Source organism: Lagenorhynchus albirostris, chromosome 4 (genome assembly GCF_949774975.1).
Source record: "Lagenorhynchus albirostris chromosome 4, mLagAlb1.1, whole genome shotgun sequence".
NCBI lineage: Eukaryota > Metazoa > Chordata > Mammalia > Artiodactyla > Delphinidae > Lagenorhynchus > Lagenorhynchus albirostris.
In genome coordinates this window covers 129,490,494-129,503,722 of record NC_083098.1, presented here as the reverse complement: position 1 = coordinate 129,503,722, position 13,229 = coordinate 129,490,494, and the positions used below count along the sequence as shown (strand labels likewise).

At 38.3% G+C, this 13,229-nt stretch overlaps 1 protein-coding gene across 1 annotated transcript; it reads left to right on the top strand.

Moving 5' to 3' along the window:
- The first annotated feature begins 792 nt into the window (after positions 1 to 792).
- IL21 (interleukin 21) lies at positions 793 to 12,910 on the top strand. The gene is made up of 6 exons (XM_060147065.1): positions 793 to 970; positions 5,915 to 6,087; positions 6,196 to 6,231; positions 10,708 to 10,863; positions 12,723 to 12,800; positions 12,887 to 12,910. Exons 1-6 carry the CDS (start codon positions 793 to 795, stop codon positions 12,908 to 12,910), a joined length of 645 nt encoding a protein of 214 aa, XP_060003048.1.
- The last annotated feature ends 319 nt before the right edge of the window (positions 12,911 to 13,229 follow it).

Sequence of the window (13,229 nt, the reverse complement as noted above, 5' to 3'; positions counted from 1 at the left end):
AATGTGTTTGTGAGAATGGAGTGGGAAAGGAGACTCTTTTGCTGGTGGGAATATAAACTGGTATGACAGGTCGGAGGGCAATTTGGCAGTTTCTATCACATTTTTAAAAGGATGTAATCTTTCCACTCAGGACGTGAAATGTGGGACATGTACCTAAAAGAAATATAGTTCACATATGCTAAAGACATAGATGTTTAAGGATGTTCACTGCAGCACTGTTTGTAGGAGATAAAAATTGGAAACACTCTAAATGTCTATCAGCAGGGTTATAAATAGATAAATCATAATACAGCCATACAATGGAATATCAATCTACCTATTTAAATGAGATAGCTCTGTGTGAGTACTGTATGGATTGCTGTCTCTGACATATTGTTGAGTGAAAAAGGAAAGTTGTAGAATATGTATGGTAAGATTAAATTTTTATGTAAAAACACATTTTTTCTATGTCTATATCTTTATATTTGTTTTTCTATACTTCTTTACGTCCATTTATAATTCTACTTCCTTCAATATGTATGTATCTATATCTATGCCTCTCTGTTGTTCTAAGTACCTAGGAAAAGAGTCTATAACGATACTTTGTAAACTCTCAAGAGTGCCCCCAGCAAGTGAAAATTAGGGAAGAAAAGAGAGCAATTTAAAATTTTGCTTTTTACTTTACACAATTATATGTTCTTTGAATTCTTTGTTTTATGACACACACGTATTAGTTTTGTAAATACAACGATGAAAAGTAGTGATTTTCCAAAAAATGATCCTCATCCCTAGAAACAGAAATAACTGTCCAGAATGAGGGTGGCATTCAATCTGCAGACTCCTCTCTCTGAGATCCTGATGCCGCCCCTTGGAGAACATGGGGAGGAGGTTCCTATGAATGAGGAACTCAGCAGACAACTTAGGAAGAGGACACAGCAAAGGCCAATGGTGTACTTCTTTATTTTCATGACCATGTGTTGGGAGCTGCAAGGTCAAGACAGAAGATGTTTTTAGCAGCCCCTCACCCTCAGGAAGGAAACAGGTGCAGGCCTTGAGTCCAGTGGAACGTGTCACATCTCGTGCTGTGGGGTCAGGATGGAACTTGGGTGGACAGTTTGGATCTTCTGGTTCTTTTTCTCCATCCTTTATGCCTGATGGTCGTGGAATGATGGACATCTGATCTCTAGCCTCATTGATGGGTGTCATAGTTGTCTATAGACAAGCCACCTGTTTGAATACCTTTGGCATGTCAGAGTGGCACATATTCTAATAACATATATCACTCTAAACACCGGAGACCTCTCTTTGCAGAGTTTGCCAGGCAGGACATCTAATCCTACCCATGAGCGGCCAAAGCAAGTGAAAGCAGAAAGGGAGTATTTGACACCCAGCGGTCACAAGGAAGAGCTGTATAGACAGGGCAGAAGAGTTGGGTGCAGAGAGTGACTAGCACTGTTTTAGACCTGGCACATCTTTCCCCATGACCTAGCAGCATTCATTTTCAGACTTCAGCCCCTCCTTCCCTTTATTCCTCTCACCTTCAGCCTGCTCTCCCTGCTGGAAGCCTTCCTTCAGTGCCCTGGCCTCCTTCCTACACTGACCAGGGGGTCTATAAGCACAGTCCATTCGAGAAATTCTTGATATATGTCCACGAATCCCCTCGGGTGGGTGACTAAAGTTTCATGCTTTCATGGTGACGACCTGGGTTATCTTCCTGGAAAGAAGGCATCTAGCAGAACCCAACACCTCACTCCAAGGTACCAAATAAACATGGCAGCTAAGTAAAAGCAGGGTGCTTACTACACAAGTGTAACTTCAGCCAGACTGCTGTCCCTTCACTTGTCCTGTACAGAAAGTTTGGAGCTGTCGCTCTTGTGCACAGTGCTGTGGACGTGCTGAAGGAGCGTGGATTGCACTGCCCTTCACAGAAGTCTCTGGAACCTAGAAAACAAAAATAGCAGCTGCCTGATATTCCTTGGAGAAGAGAATGAAATTTAAGGTTTTCTTCTTCCCACAAACATAAACACAACATTTTGCAAATAATTTCAGGAGGCTCATGGAGGCCAAGATGAGCTTCCCTGTGCTAATGGGGAGGGGCCAGGGGAGGAGCAGTACCACCAGGGTTTTTGAAATCTGAGCTCAGATAAGCCATGTGTAAAAATAAGAAAGAGTTTGTTTTTCATTCTTTCTGCCTTCCTCCCTCGTCCCCCTTTTCTCCTTTCTTAGGAATAAATCCTTTATCCTAGTCTTGTTCTTTACCTGGATGTAACTAGATGCTGTTGAGACTTAAGTGTGACACTTCCAGACAAAATAGGGTCAGTTCCGGTACACTGTGACATACACTTTTCTAAAAATCAACTACACTATATAAAATCGCACAATAACAACCACAGAGCTGATGGGGGAAATGGGATTAGGGGCACAACACTAAAACTTTGTCAGTGACACATTAAAAAGATGACAGGAACCTAATAAAAAAGACAGCAGTCTTACACATGTTAAATGGTTAAGAAACACATAAATACTACAATAAATATGGCATTTTACCTAGAAAAAGACCTGAAGTTTGTTCATGGAGGTTGCAGCTACCAGCTATTGAGAAATGGCAACAGAGGGTTCCCAGGATGGAACACCAGATGTGGACAGGTGGGGCTCATCACACACGCAGTAAACTGAGGTGACTGGTGGGTGTTTGAGGTGTGTGTACATTTTGTACATTCCTATATGGCTCGGTTCGGTTGGATGCAGGATTCTGCATTCACCTAGTATTTCTTGCAGACAAAATCGCATATAAGGAAACACAAAGTTCTTGTTATACTCACATTGTGCCCTGGTATCTTAGTCACAGTGAAATAAATTCTCATTTTCCTTACAAGTGTTAACGGCAGGACTGACTGAATCTAAATAATAAAAAAGATTATAATTTAAAGAGTAAAAATACATTAACACCCCAATGAAATGATGCTGCAAAGGTAGCAATAAAGTTAGTATTTCTAAGCAGAATACATAACTCAAGCAAATCTGAGCCTCTTTACTCCCACCCTAAGTTCCATCTCAACACAGTGATAAATTCAAGTGCAATGCAAATTGGGCTCCATAACTTTGAAACACACTGTCACTCCTGAGCAAGCCTTCTCAGAGCTAGGAAGAAGCTGTTATAATACACCGAGACTTTCAGGAAAGTCATTATACATTCTTCTCCCTAATATCCCATACCCCATGGTAGTTACACTAATCTTACTTCCCTCTCTTCTTCATGATTCCTTGTCCCCACTACCTGCACCCTCCAAAGCCCAACAAACCAAATTCCAGCCTTTACTAGTTCTCTCCTTATCATCCTTTCCTCTTTCCCACCCTTCTTCCAAGAGTAAAAATTCCATACCTAGGTGTGTAATGTTCCTACAGCTACTGTAACAAATTACCACAAAATCAGTGGCTTAAAACAACACAAATTCGTTATTATACAGTTCTGGATTTCAGAAGTCCAAAATGAGCTTAATGGGGCTAAAACTGAGCTGTTAGCTGCATTCTTTCTGGAGGCTCTAGGGAAGAACCTGTTCCCCATCTTTCCCAGCTTCTAGAGGCTACCTATATTCTTTGGCTTCTAGCCCCATATCACTCAGACCTCGGCTTCTGGCAACACATCTTCTTTGACTCTGACACTCCTGCCTTCCTCTTATAAGGACCCTTGTGATTATATTGGGCCACACGGATAACCCAGGAGAATCTGGATTATCTCAGGATCCTTAATTTAATCACATCTGTAAAGTCCCTTTTGTCACCTGTGATGGTAACATATTCACGGGTTCCAGGGATGAGGTTGTGTACATCTTTGGGGTGCCATTATTACTCAGCCTACTATACCAGCAGTGATATTCAAAATGCTTAACAACTGAAATGCCACTTAAAGCAGGGGATCTGACTCAGAAAGCTCTTGGGTCCTAAGGCTAGAGTGGGACCTTGGAGATCCTGGCATGCTGGCTGATGGATTGCAGAGGGCTGGGAGGTCTCAGGGAGCAACTGGGGTGTCTAGGGTGGTAGTGAGGCACTCCAGAGTCGGGATGAGTGATTCTCTCTAAGCAGCACCAAAGACTATTGACCTTTTCATGACCAGCAGAGGAACACCCTTGTATTTTGGATTACCTGCCCATGTTCTTCCTTCCATGGATCCATTAGAGTCTCCAGGCTTCTATAAATTCTCCTCTCTACCCTCATCCACGGTCAGCACACAAATCTTCTGGGATTTTATTGTGTGCTGTACTTGGCCCTTTTACTTGGAATGTCTATTTAAGCCTCATCACACCCTATGATTAGATTCTATACTTACCTTCTTTTTGCAATAACATATCCAGGGTCATATGTACAATTAATTGTTATGGCCTGGATTTGAATTCAAGCACTTTGCTTTAGAAATTGAGCTCTTGAACACTGTGGTTAGTGTCTTCAAGGAGACTCACATCTCTCTAGCAGATACAGAAAGCATGCACAAAGGTGATGCAGGCAATCTTGAGGTGCCAACTGGCAACCCCAAGTCCATATGTATTTCATGGGTTTACACATGAACCCTCCCCTATGGAATTTAATGATTATAGGGAGGACTTCTTGATACCTTTATTTTATGGTAAAAAGATACCTTGATACCTTTATTTTATGGTAAAAAGATTACAAACAACCTTCAAAGCAAATCAAGTCCAAAGTCCAATTTATCTTAGCCAGATAACATTTTAGAAAAAAGTATGGCTGTAAGCTTGTGATGAAACAGATGAAGAAATAAATGGATAAACAAAATCTATAGTCAAGAGTTTTATTTGTAAGGCCTAGTTGACTAGCTACAATACTACTTCTATGTTTCTGGAATATCGTATTCAGCTTTCTCAAATGAGTGAAGAGTAGCAGGGAGAGGAGAAGCAGCAGAGAGGAGGATGATAAAACCACTTCTGGACTTTGAGCTTTTTATTAACCTCTATCTGTCATAGTTAGAAATGTGTTGTTCATACCCAGAGAAAATAATAAGTAACACCACCCGAAGAGAAAAAGAGTCACTTATGGGTATTTTTGGATTTTGCTGTTTGAAATAAAATTTTGGTTTAGAGAGGAATGAGTATTAGCACTTTTCATTCATTTAACTGATGCATTATATAGAAGAGATAGACATTACAGAGTTTCTTTTTTTTCTTTCTTTTGAATGAAGGTAGAGTGAGATCTTGATTGGGGGATAAGACGATATGTATAAATCAGATTGTTAAGTAAAATGTTAGAAGCTGAGATTAATGTTACTTAAAGATGCTTTGGAGAAGAGTTGGAGCACATTCTACTTTAAACCATTTAACCTGATTAAGAACCTAAAATATTCTTGCTAATTTGGAAAATACCCCTGATATTTAAAATTTCCTAAAAGGTAGCTCTCCTCCTACCTTTATGATGGAATACTGGACGATTTCAGTCAAAAAGCCTAGTTACTACCACAAGAAAAAATCCTGCAAGAAAGCACATGTTGCCACTTTACTCATTATTGAAGTGCCCTTATGACTGTCAGGGAGAACAGGTAAGATGCCAGGGAGGCACAGAAGGAGACATCAAAGTATTTTGTTTACTTCTTTGAAGTCTTGTAGTAGCTTTTATTTACTGTGCACACTTCTTGATTCATGCTGAAAATTGGAATTCACCCATTTCTCTCTTTTTCCTGTCTAAGATGCAGATGGGGCACATTTCGTTGACTCCATCAATCCCTGCCCCCGCGCATTAGCACATGCACACGTATACCTAGCCAGCGGAAAAGAAAAAAGAGTTACTCACATTCATCCATTTTACAAAGATTTCCAGGCTGCAATGGGAGGGCTTTATCTCTCCCTGAAGGATGAATAAATAGATAGCTTTACTGACAGCCTGTTCACAAACTGAGGTGAAAACTGAGACCAAGGTCTTGCTCTATTAGTACTTACGAGATCCAGACCTGGCAACATGGAGAGAATAGTCATCTGCCTGATGGTCCTCTTCTCAGGGACAGTGGCCCATAAATCAAGCTTCCAAGGGCAAGATCGCCTCTTGATTAGACTGCGTCAACTTATAGATATTGTTGATCAGCTGAAAAACTATGTGAATGACTTGGTAAGGCCATATTTGTCACAAAAAAGTTTAAATAATATTCTTCAATTACTATAAAAGGAGCTTTTTGACTTATATAAATAACTCAGAACTAATTTTCTTTTGCTCTAGGACCCTGAATTTCTGCCAGCTCCAGAAGATGTAAAGGTAAGACCAGTTGAATTTATTTGTGAAAATAAATTTGACATGTTTTAAAATCAAATTAAGAGAGGCATTAACATGATTATTTAGAAATATACTTAATTTCCATGAATTTCGGGGTTTAATAATTGGTAAAATAGTTATTTCTATTTTGCTCAAATATTCATTGGTTCACCAACAAGCCAACCAATAAACCACTACATACCTTACAAGATATACTTTTATCTCCAAATATCTCTAAGAGTATTCTCAAGTAGTATTGTTGAGATAGAATACAAAACTAGAAAATAAATCTACACTATGATCATTTTCTGAACAATGACCAACTAATTACATTTTAAGAATCCTTGTGCATGAAAGTTCTTGAGCCCTCTTTGTAAACCTATGTATGAAATATAGACACATACCACAGAAGCAGAATTCACCTTTTAATAACTAGAAAGGAAGAAAGAAAGAAAAAAAGAAAGAAAGGGAGGAAAGAAGAAAGGGAGACAAAGAGAGAAAGGAAGGAATAAAAAAAGAAGGGAAGAAAGAAAGAAGGAATACATTATAGCACGGCATGGAAGAATGGTAGTGTGGAAATCAAGGCCATCCTTTAGAATATAATTCCCATGTACCTTGGCCTCAATGAGTCTTGTCTTTGGCCTTCGGTGAGGTCTTTTGAAAGGATGGTTTACAACAAGTCATCCTGTTCTCTTAAGCCATTTAAATCCATTAGGTCCCAGGAAGAAGAGGCCTATCCTAGCGTACAGTTCAAGTGTGCTATGTGCTGATCTTTTCCTTGGTAACTTCGATCTAGTCTTCAGGTTTGGTACCCTGAGGATATAAACACAACTGGGGGAAATGTTTTCAGTGTCACAGACCTTTAACTGCATAAATTAGAATAACTATAAAAGTGTTACCAGTAATTAGGACACTACAAAGGGGAGACTTAGGAAGATACATTGCAAAGAAAACAATTATCGTAAATGACTATGTGTAGAAGTTTAGAAAGTGAATGAGTCACAACTATTGCTTTTCTCTAAAATTCACTCTCTAGCTCTGAACCTAACCACTCTCATTTACTAGGTCCTTTTCTAATAAGCAATACCTAAAATGAAAGTAGCACATTCAGCTCATTGGAAAGACTTTTCCAACAAGTAAGACTATTTCTTAATGCCCTAATTATCAAAACGTATCTTTTTTAGCATCTCATGCCTTTTGTCTAACTGCTGTGGTTAGAGTCCTTTGGGGAGATTCTTAGCTCAGTCTCTAACTTTCCAAGTTAGATATCCCACTTTCTAACTTGAGTTGATCCAGTGGGTACTTCCTTTATATCCTTTGTTAAACAGAGATCTTTTTTATCTTATAATGACAGGATTTTGTCTCAGTGACACTGTATCTATCTGATAATCTGATCAAGCAATGCTGGCTATGATACAAGTGAATAATGGTATTACTAAGGTCTTTAAGCTATGCTGGCAGGCAAACCCAGGAGAGAAGAAAATAGTTCAAGGCCACAGTAGCATTATATCAAGTTTTTCAGGGCTAGCATCAAAGCAGAGTCTATAAAGAGTTAAAAAGATTAACAAGTTTAATGAAAATAAGTTCATTTAAATGTTGCATATAAATGTTGATATATAGTGATCATCTAAGGTTGCTAATTGGCCTCACCAGGCATCTTTCTTTCTCTTTCTAATCATACAATCAGTAGTCTTCATCTGGTAGTGATTTTGCCCTCTGAGAACATTTGGCATTGTCTGGAAAAATTTCTAGTTGGCACAATTGTGTGTGTGGGGTTTCCATTGGCATCTAGTAGGTAGAGGCCAGGGATGCTACTAAACATTCTAGAATGCACAGGACAGTCCTGACAACTAAGAATTATCCATCTGAAAATGTCAACAGTGCCACTGTTGAGGAACCCTGATATAAACCTAGTTTGTATGCAGGACAAAGGTAATTTTACCCAGTTAGCAAGACTTCGTAGTGTGAATGGCCAGGGCTTTCTTTGCAAAAAAAAAAAAAAAAAAAAGAAAAAAAGAAAGAAACGTTAAGTAGGTCAAAAATAAATTGTAAGGAAGCAAATATTTTCAAATATTCAATTGCAAATCAACAAAGCCAAGTGCACCTCCTTGCAAAAGCAGCACTTGACTAGCTAAAAAGAGTGGTTTGTTACTCTTGCTTTTGATTTCCTTACTGCTGCCTCGATTCTGCAGAACTAATGTAGGACGGATAACTCCTCATGTTTCCAGGTGTTAAAGGATGAGGGAAACAAAGCCTTGCCCTCTAAGTCTGCAAGGCACAGCAAAGCAAAACAGTGGCTCTGCTCCCAGATGGTAGTGCTGCACGTGAACTCGGGGTCATCCTGAGTGACAGGGAACCTAAGCTGCCTGAATCGAAGTTAATCTCTCTACTCCTCTTCTCAACACATCCTTAAGGCAGTTTAGCAGAACAGCTCCTTTGCTTCTTTTCCTTATTGAGGCTGCCTTTACTGTGCATCTGAAGCCAAATCCAGCAGGTATTTGTCCTGGACCACAGATTGCCAGGGATAGCTCTGCTGCTTGCAGAAAGCACAAAGCAAAATTCCAATGTCTATTGACACAGGTGAACAAGGAAGGGCAGGAGAGAAAGCACAGCCCCATCAATACAGGCACTGGTGTCCAGATGCCATTCAGAGGTTTTCAGAAAGGCTTTCTCAGGTGCAAAATCTTTGCTTGCTTGTGTTGACCACTCTTGGCGATACCTGTCTCAAGGGAGTTCATTTGGTAGGCCCCTATAGTTCTTTGGAACCTAATTTTCTTTCAACATCCACATGTAAATGTTAACTCAGCAAAATGGGTCTCTGTGAGAAATGCTGGTTTCTCAGATCATCACGGATGAAACAGTTAGTGTTTTCAGTTTCAGCTGGAAAATTTACCTCTTTAAATATGAATATTATTTTTTTCCAGTAAGTTAAGCCGGTTGTGGTCAAAAAGAAGAGAAAAGAAAAAACTTCAACAAACATGAACATGTGGTTTTCAAGGAAAAAAAAGTGCTATAATTAACATTTATATATAGTTTCTATTAAATAAGCATTTTGGCAAACATATGTAAAGGACACTATCTCGCCCTTATGAGAGGCAAGCTGCTCTGATATAAGGAAACCAGATAAGCTGGTTCTCGGCTTGTGGCCACGTATGCAAAGCAAACCTGATGGGGTTGTGTCTTAAAGATGCATGTTATTAATCAACATTCATAATGGGTAAGCATATAGGTTGGAAAATGCAAAGCAGGCCAGATGCTATTTTCAGCTGATTGTCATGGGAAGACTCAGGTAGTATTGTTGTATATAGGACGGCCCTTGTAGGAACTGAGAAAAATTGAGGCTTCTGTATACATGGCGGTAACTTCCATATACACCGGTGAAATGAAGATATAGCAACTTTAGGGTGGTGGATAGCATCATATACAGACATTTGCTGAAAGAAAAAAGTAACCTGGATACAAGTTCTTAGATCAGCATTAAAATGTTTTCAACAAATCAGTATAAATTTTGTTCTTCCAATCAATTCCATTTCATTTTCAGTTCAACTTCTAACATTTTGACTTATTCACTAGTCACCGGTTATTTGATTAAAGCAAGAGTCAAGTTTTTGACTTGACAGATCCTTGATCTGCCCACTTCTCCATGCTCTGAGACATTACTCTTACGTTCTAAGGGACAGTCTTCCTGCCCATTGCGGGGGAGGCATGTCTCAAATTCTGTTCCTTGACTGCTTGATTCAGGCAGATCCCACCCTAATGGACTTGAGAGTGTGAATAGGATTTTAGAAAAGTCACGCATGTTCTATAGCAGGTGTACTGAATCTTAGGCATGGAATGTGCCATCAGAGGTAGGCACCCACTTCCTTTCCCCAAAGGAGGGGCTTTAACTCACTTACTTCATTTGTCCACTCCACAAATATTTGTTGAGCACTCACTAGCAACAAGACACTATGCCAGGCATTGTACAGGATAAGGTGCTGCTCAAGACATGTATATCATTGTTAGATACTCCTACGTACATTGTAGAGAGAAACAAAAGACAAATGAAACGATTCTTAATCAGACTACAGCGTAACTCACCCAAAGCTGCCACCAGTCACAATGTCTCTTAGAGCCTCATAATTCATAAAGTGTGTTCTAAAACCAAACTAACTCTCCCTTATGAAATACCAAGTCCTGCCCAACACCCAGACCTCAAAATGACATTAGGAATAAAGAACTGTGGCAAAGCAAAGCTCCCTCTTCTTGTCTGTGAGACAGGGAAATGTCCTCTCTCCCCTAACATGGGGAAATTTTATATCACAAGAGTCTGCTCTTTAGCCCAAAGATTAAGTAGGACATGAAATCATTCCTCATTTGTCTGCTAAAATAAATGTGACCCAAGACACTGCAGTAGAAGTAGGAAAAGAGGATTGGGAAGGTCATTTTTACTTTCTGAATAACTTTCATTAACATCTATACAAATTATTTCTCTTTCAGAGACACTGTGAGCGGTCGGCTTTTTCATGTTTTCAGAAGATCCAACTAAAGTCAGCAAATACCGGAGACAATGAAAAGATAATTAATGTATTAACTAAACAGCTGAAGAGGAAACTACCTCCCACAAATGCAGGGAAAAGACAGAAACATAAACTGGTAAGACTGTCATTTGTCATCTAACTTATTTGTACTTACTAACTATATCTATTACATCACGCACACACACACACACACACACACACACACACACACAAAAACACACACAGCCAGAGCCTCCAGTGCCTTCCTTCCAGTTACATGTTATACCTTATCATATAGAGTGTGTTTTGAGAAGCAAAGTCACCACTTCTCAGTCCACAAACTTGAAAGCGTCCAGAAATCCAATTAGAATTTGCTAACAGCCCCTGGTAGCTGGAATAATTAATATAGCTTTCAAGGTGAGGAAGTCATTAGGCAGAGAATCCAATTGTGACTTAAGAGTTAAAATATATTCTGCTCTCATTATATGATCACATATAACTTATATCCTTATTAACAGGAGCTAGATCCCAGTTTTCCTGAAAGAAAAGAGGTAGCCTACAAGACACCAGGATAAATCTCAAACATTGCTTTCCTCTTTTAAAGAATATTATTACTGTCCTGTACAACTGCAGAGTCAGTACTACATTTGAATGGGTAGACCCCATTATTTGGCTGGGGAATTTCAATAATCCCTAGTTTTGTGGTCCCTGAGAACCTCTTGTATATTTCCTCTTACGCCAACTCATGAGCAATGCAGATAATCTCATGAGTAATTCAGGCATTAATCAAAACCAGTGGATAAACACATAAGATAAATTACTAGAAATTTTTCTATCAGTTCTCTCTCCTCTAAGGAATTTCACATGTGATTCAAATGAAATCTTAATTACAATATCAAAATGATTTTTATTTCCTTTGATTGCTTGACCAGGTTGCAATGTGAAAAGTATCCCTCTAAAACTTTCCTCAAAGAAGAAAAGAGTTGAGCATGTCTTTGAAACCCAATATCAAAGACCATAAAATGGTAATATTGGCACTGAACATAGAATTATCCAGTTAAGCACCTTCATTTGATAGATGGGAAAGTGAGACCAAGGATATTAAGTGACTTGTCCCAAGCTCCACGAATACTAAGTGCCAGAATGAGAATTAGAACTTATATCTCTTATCTTTCAGTCAAATATCTCTCACCACACATCAAACCGGCATTAGAGATGCTAAACAGCAAGCAATGGCCTGGTGTTTGGTATCTCAACAGGAATAAGGGTAAAGAATATAAACCAAGGATTTTTTAAAAAGAGAAATATAAGTGGGCAATGCACATGTGAAGAATTGTTTAATCTCTTCATAATCAAATAAATGCAAGTTAAGATAGGAAATCCTATTTTTTTCAATTAAAATTTTTAACAATGCACAATAATGGTAAGAATGTTCTATGTGAATAGACGTAAAAGTTTTATAACGTATATCAAAAGCCTTAAATTTTTTTATCCCTTTAATTTAGTAATTCTACTTTTAGTAATTTTTTGAATAAAATAAAGATGTACATGAAAAATTACTCAGAGATGTCCATTGCAGTATTGTATACAACAGTGAAAAGTCAGAAGCAATCTACATGCCCCAAAATAGTAATACTTCAATCCTATGTAGGAATACAAAGCAAACATTATGGGATATATTTTTGAAGAATATTTAATATGTAGGAAATGCTTGTGTTACAACAAAGGTAAATTAATAGCCAGTGTAGATAACACAAATGCAAAGAAAAAATTACTGGGAGGATACATATCAAAACACTGCAGTGGTTATCTCTAATGATGGGATTACAAGTGATTTTTCTCATTGTTATTTTCTGAACAATTTTATGTGCTTCTCAAAGTTTTTCAGTGAACATGATTTATGTCTCTAATTGGAAAACATAAAATTTGAATGAACATTTTATTAAATAGGAAAAAAGCTTTAAAGAAGATTATTACTCTTTCATTGATTTCTAGACATGTCCTTCATGTGATTCTTATGAGAAAAAACCACCCAAAGAATTCCTAGAAAGACTAAAATCACTCATCCAAAAGGTATATAACTTAAATTATATTTGACTTTCATCTTTATCCAGATTGCTTCTTATGTTGAGGTTACTCATGGTATTCTATTTCCACAGATGATTCATCAGCATCTCTCCTAGAACACACGGAATACGAAGGTTCCTAAAGATCTCACTTGAAGCTGGACACTATATTTCATACTCTAACACAGTAGTGAAACTCAGTTCTTGGTATTCCAAATGGAGGAGTACAATATATTAGTGATGGGGGAAAAAACTCAGATAAGTGTTCAAGGTCAGGATTATTCCTCCAAAATCACTATGCAATACTTCAGTTTGATCCACATGCTCTGTGTTTGGTCAACTTGAAAAAACTTTCTACTCAATTCGAGTCTGATTTCCTGTGTTATAGATTTCTATTACCTCTAAAGTTTTTACTTTATCTTACTGCCAACTATGC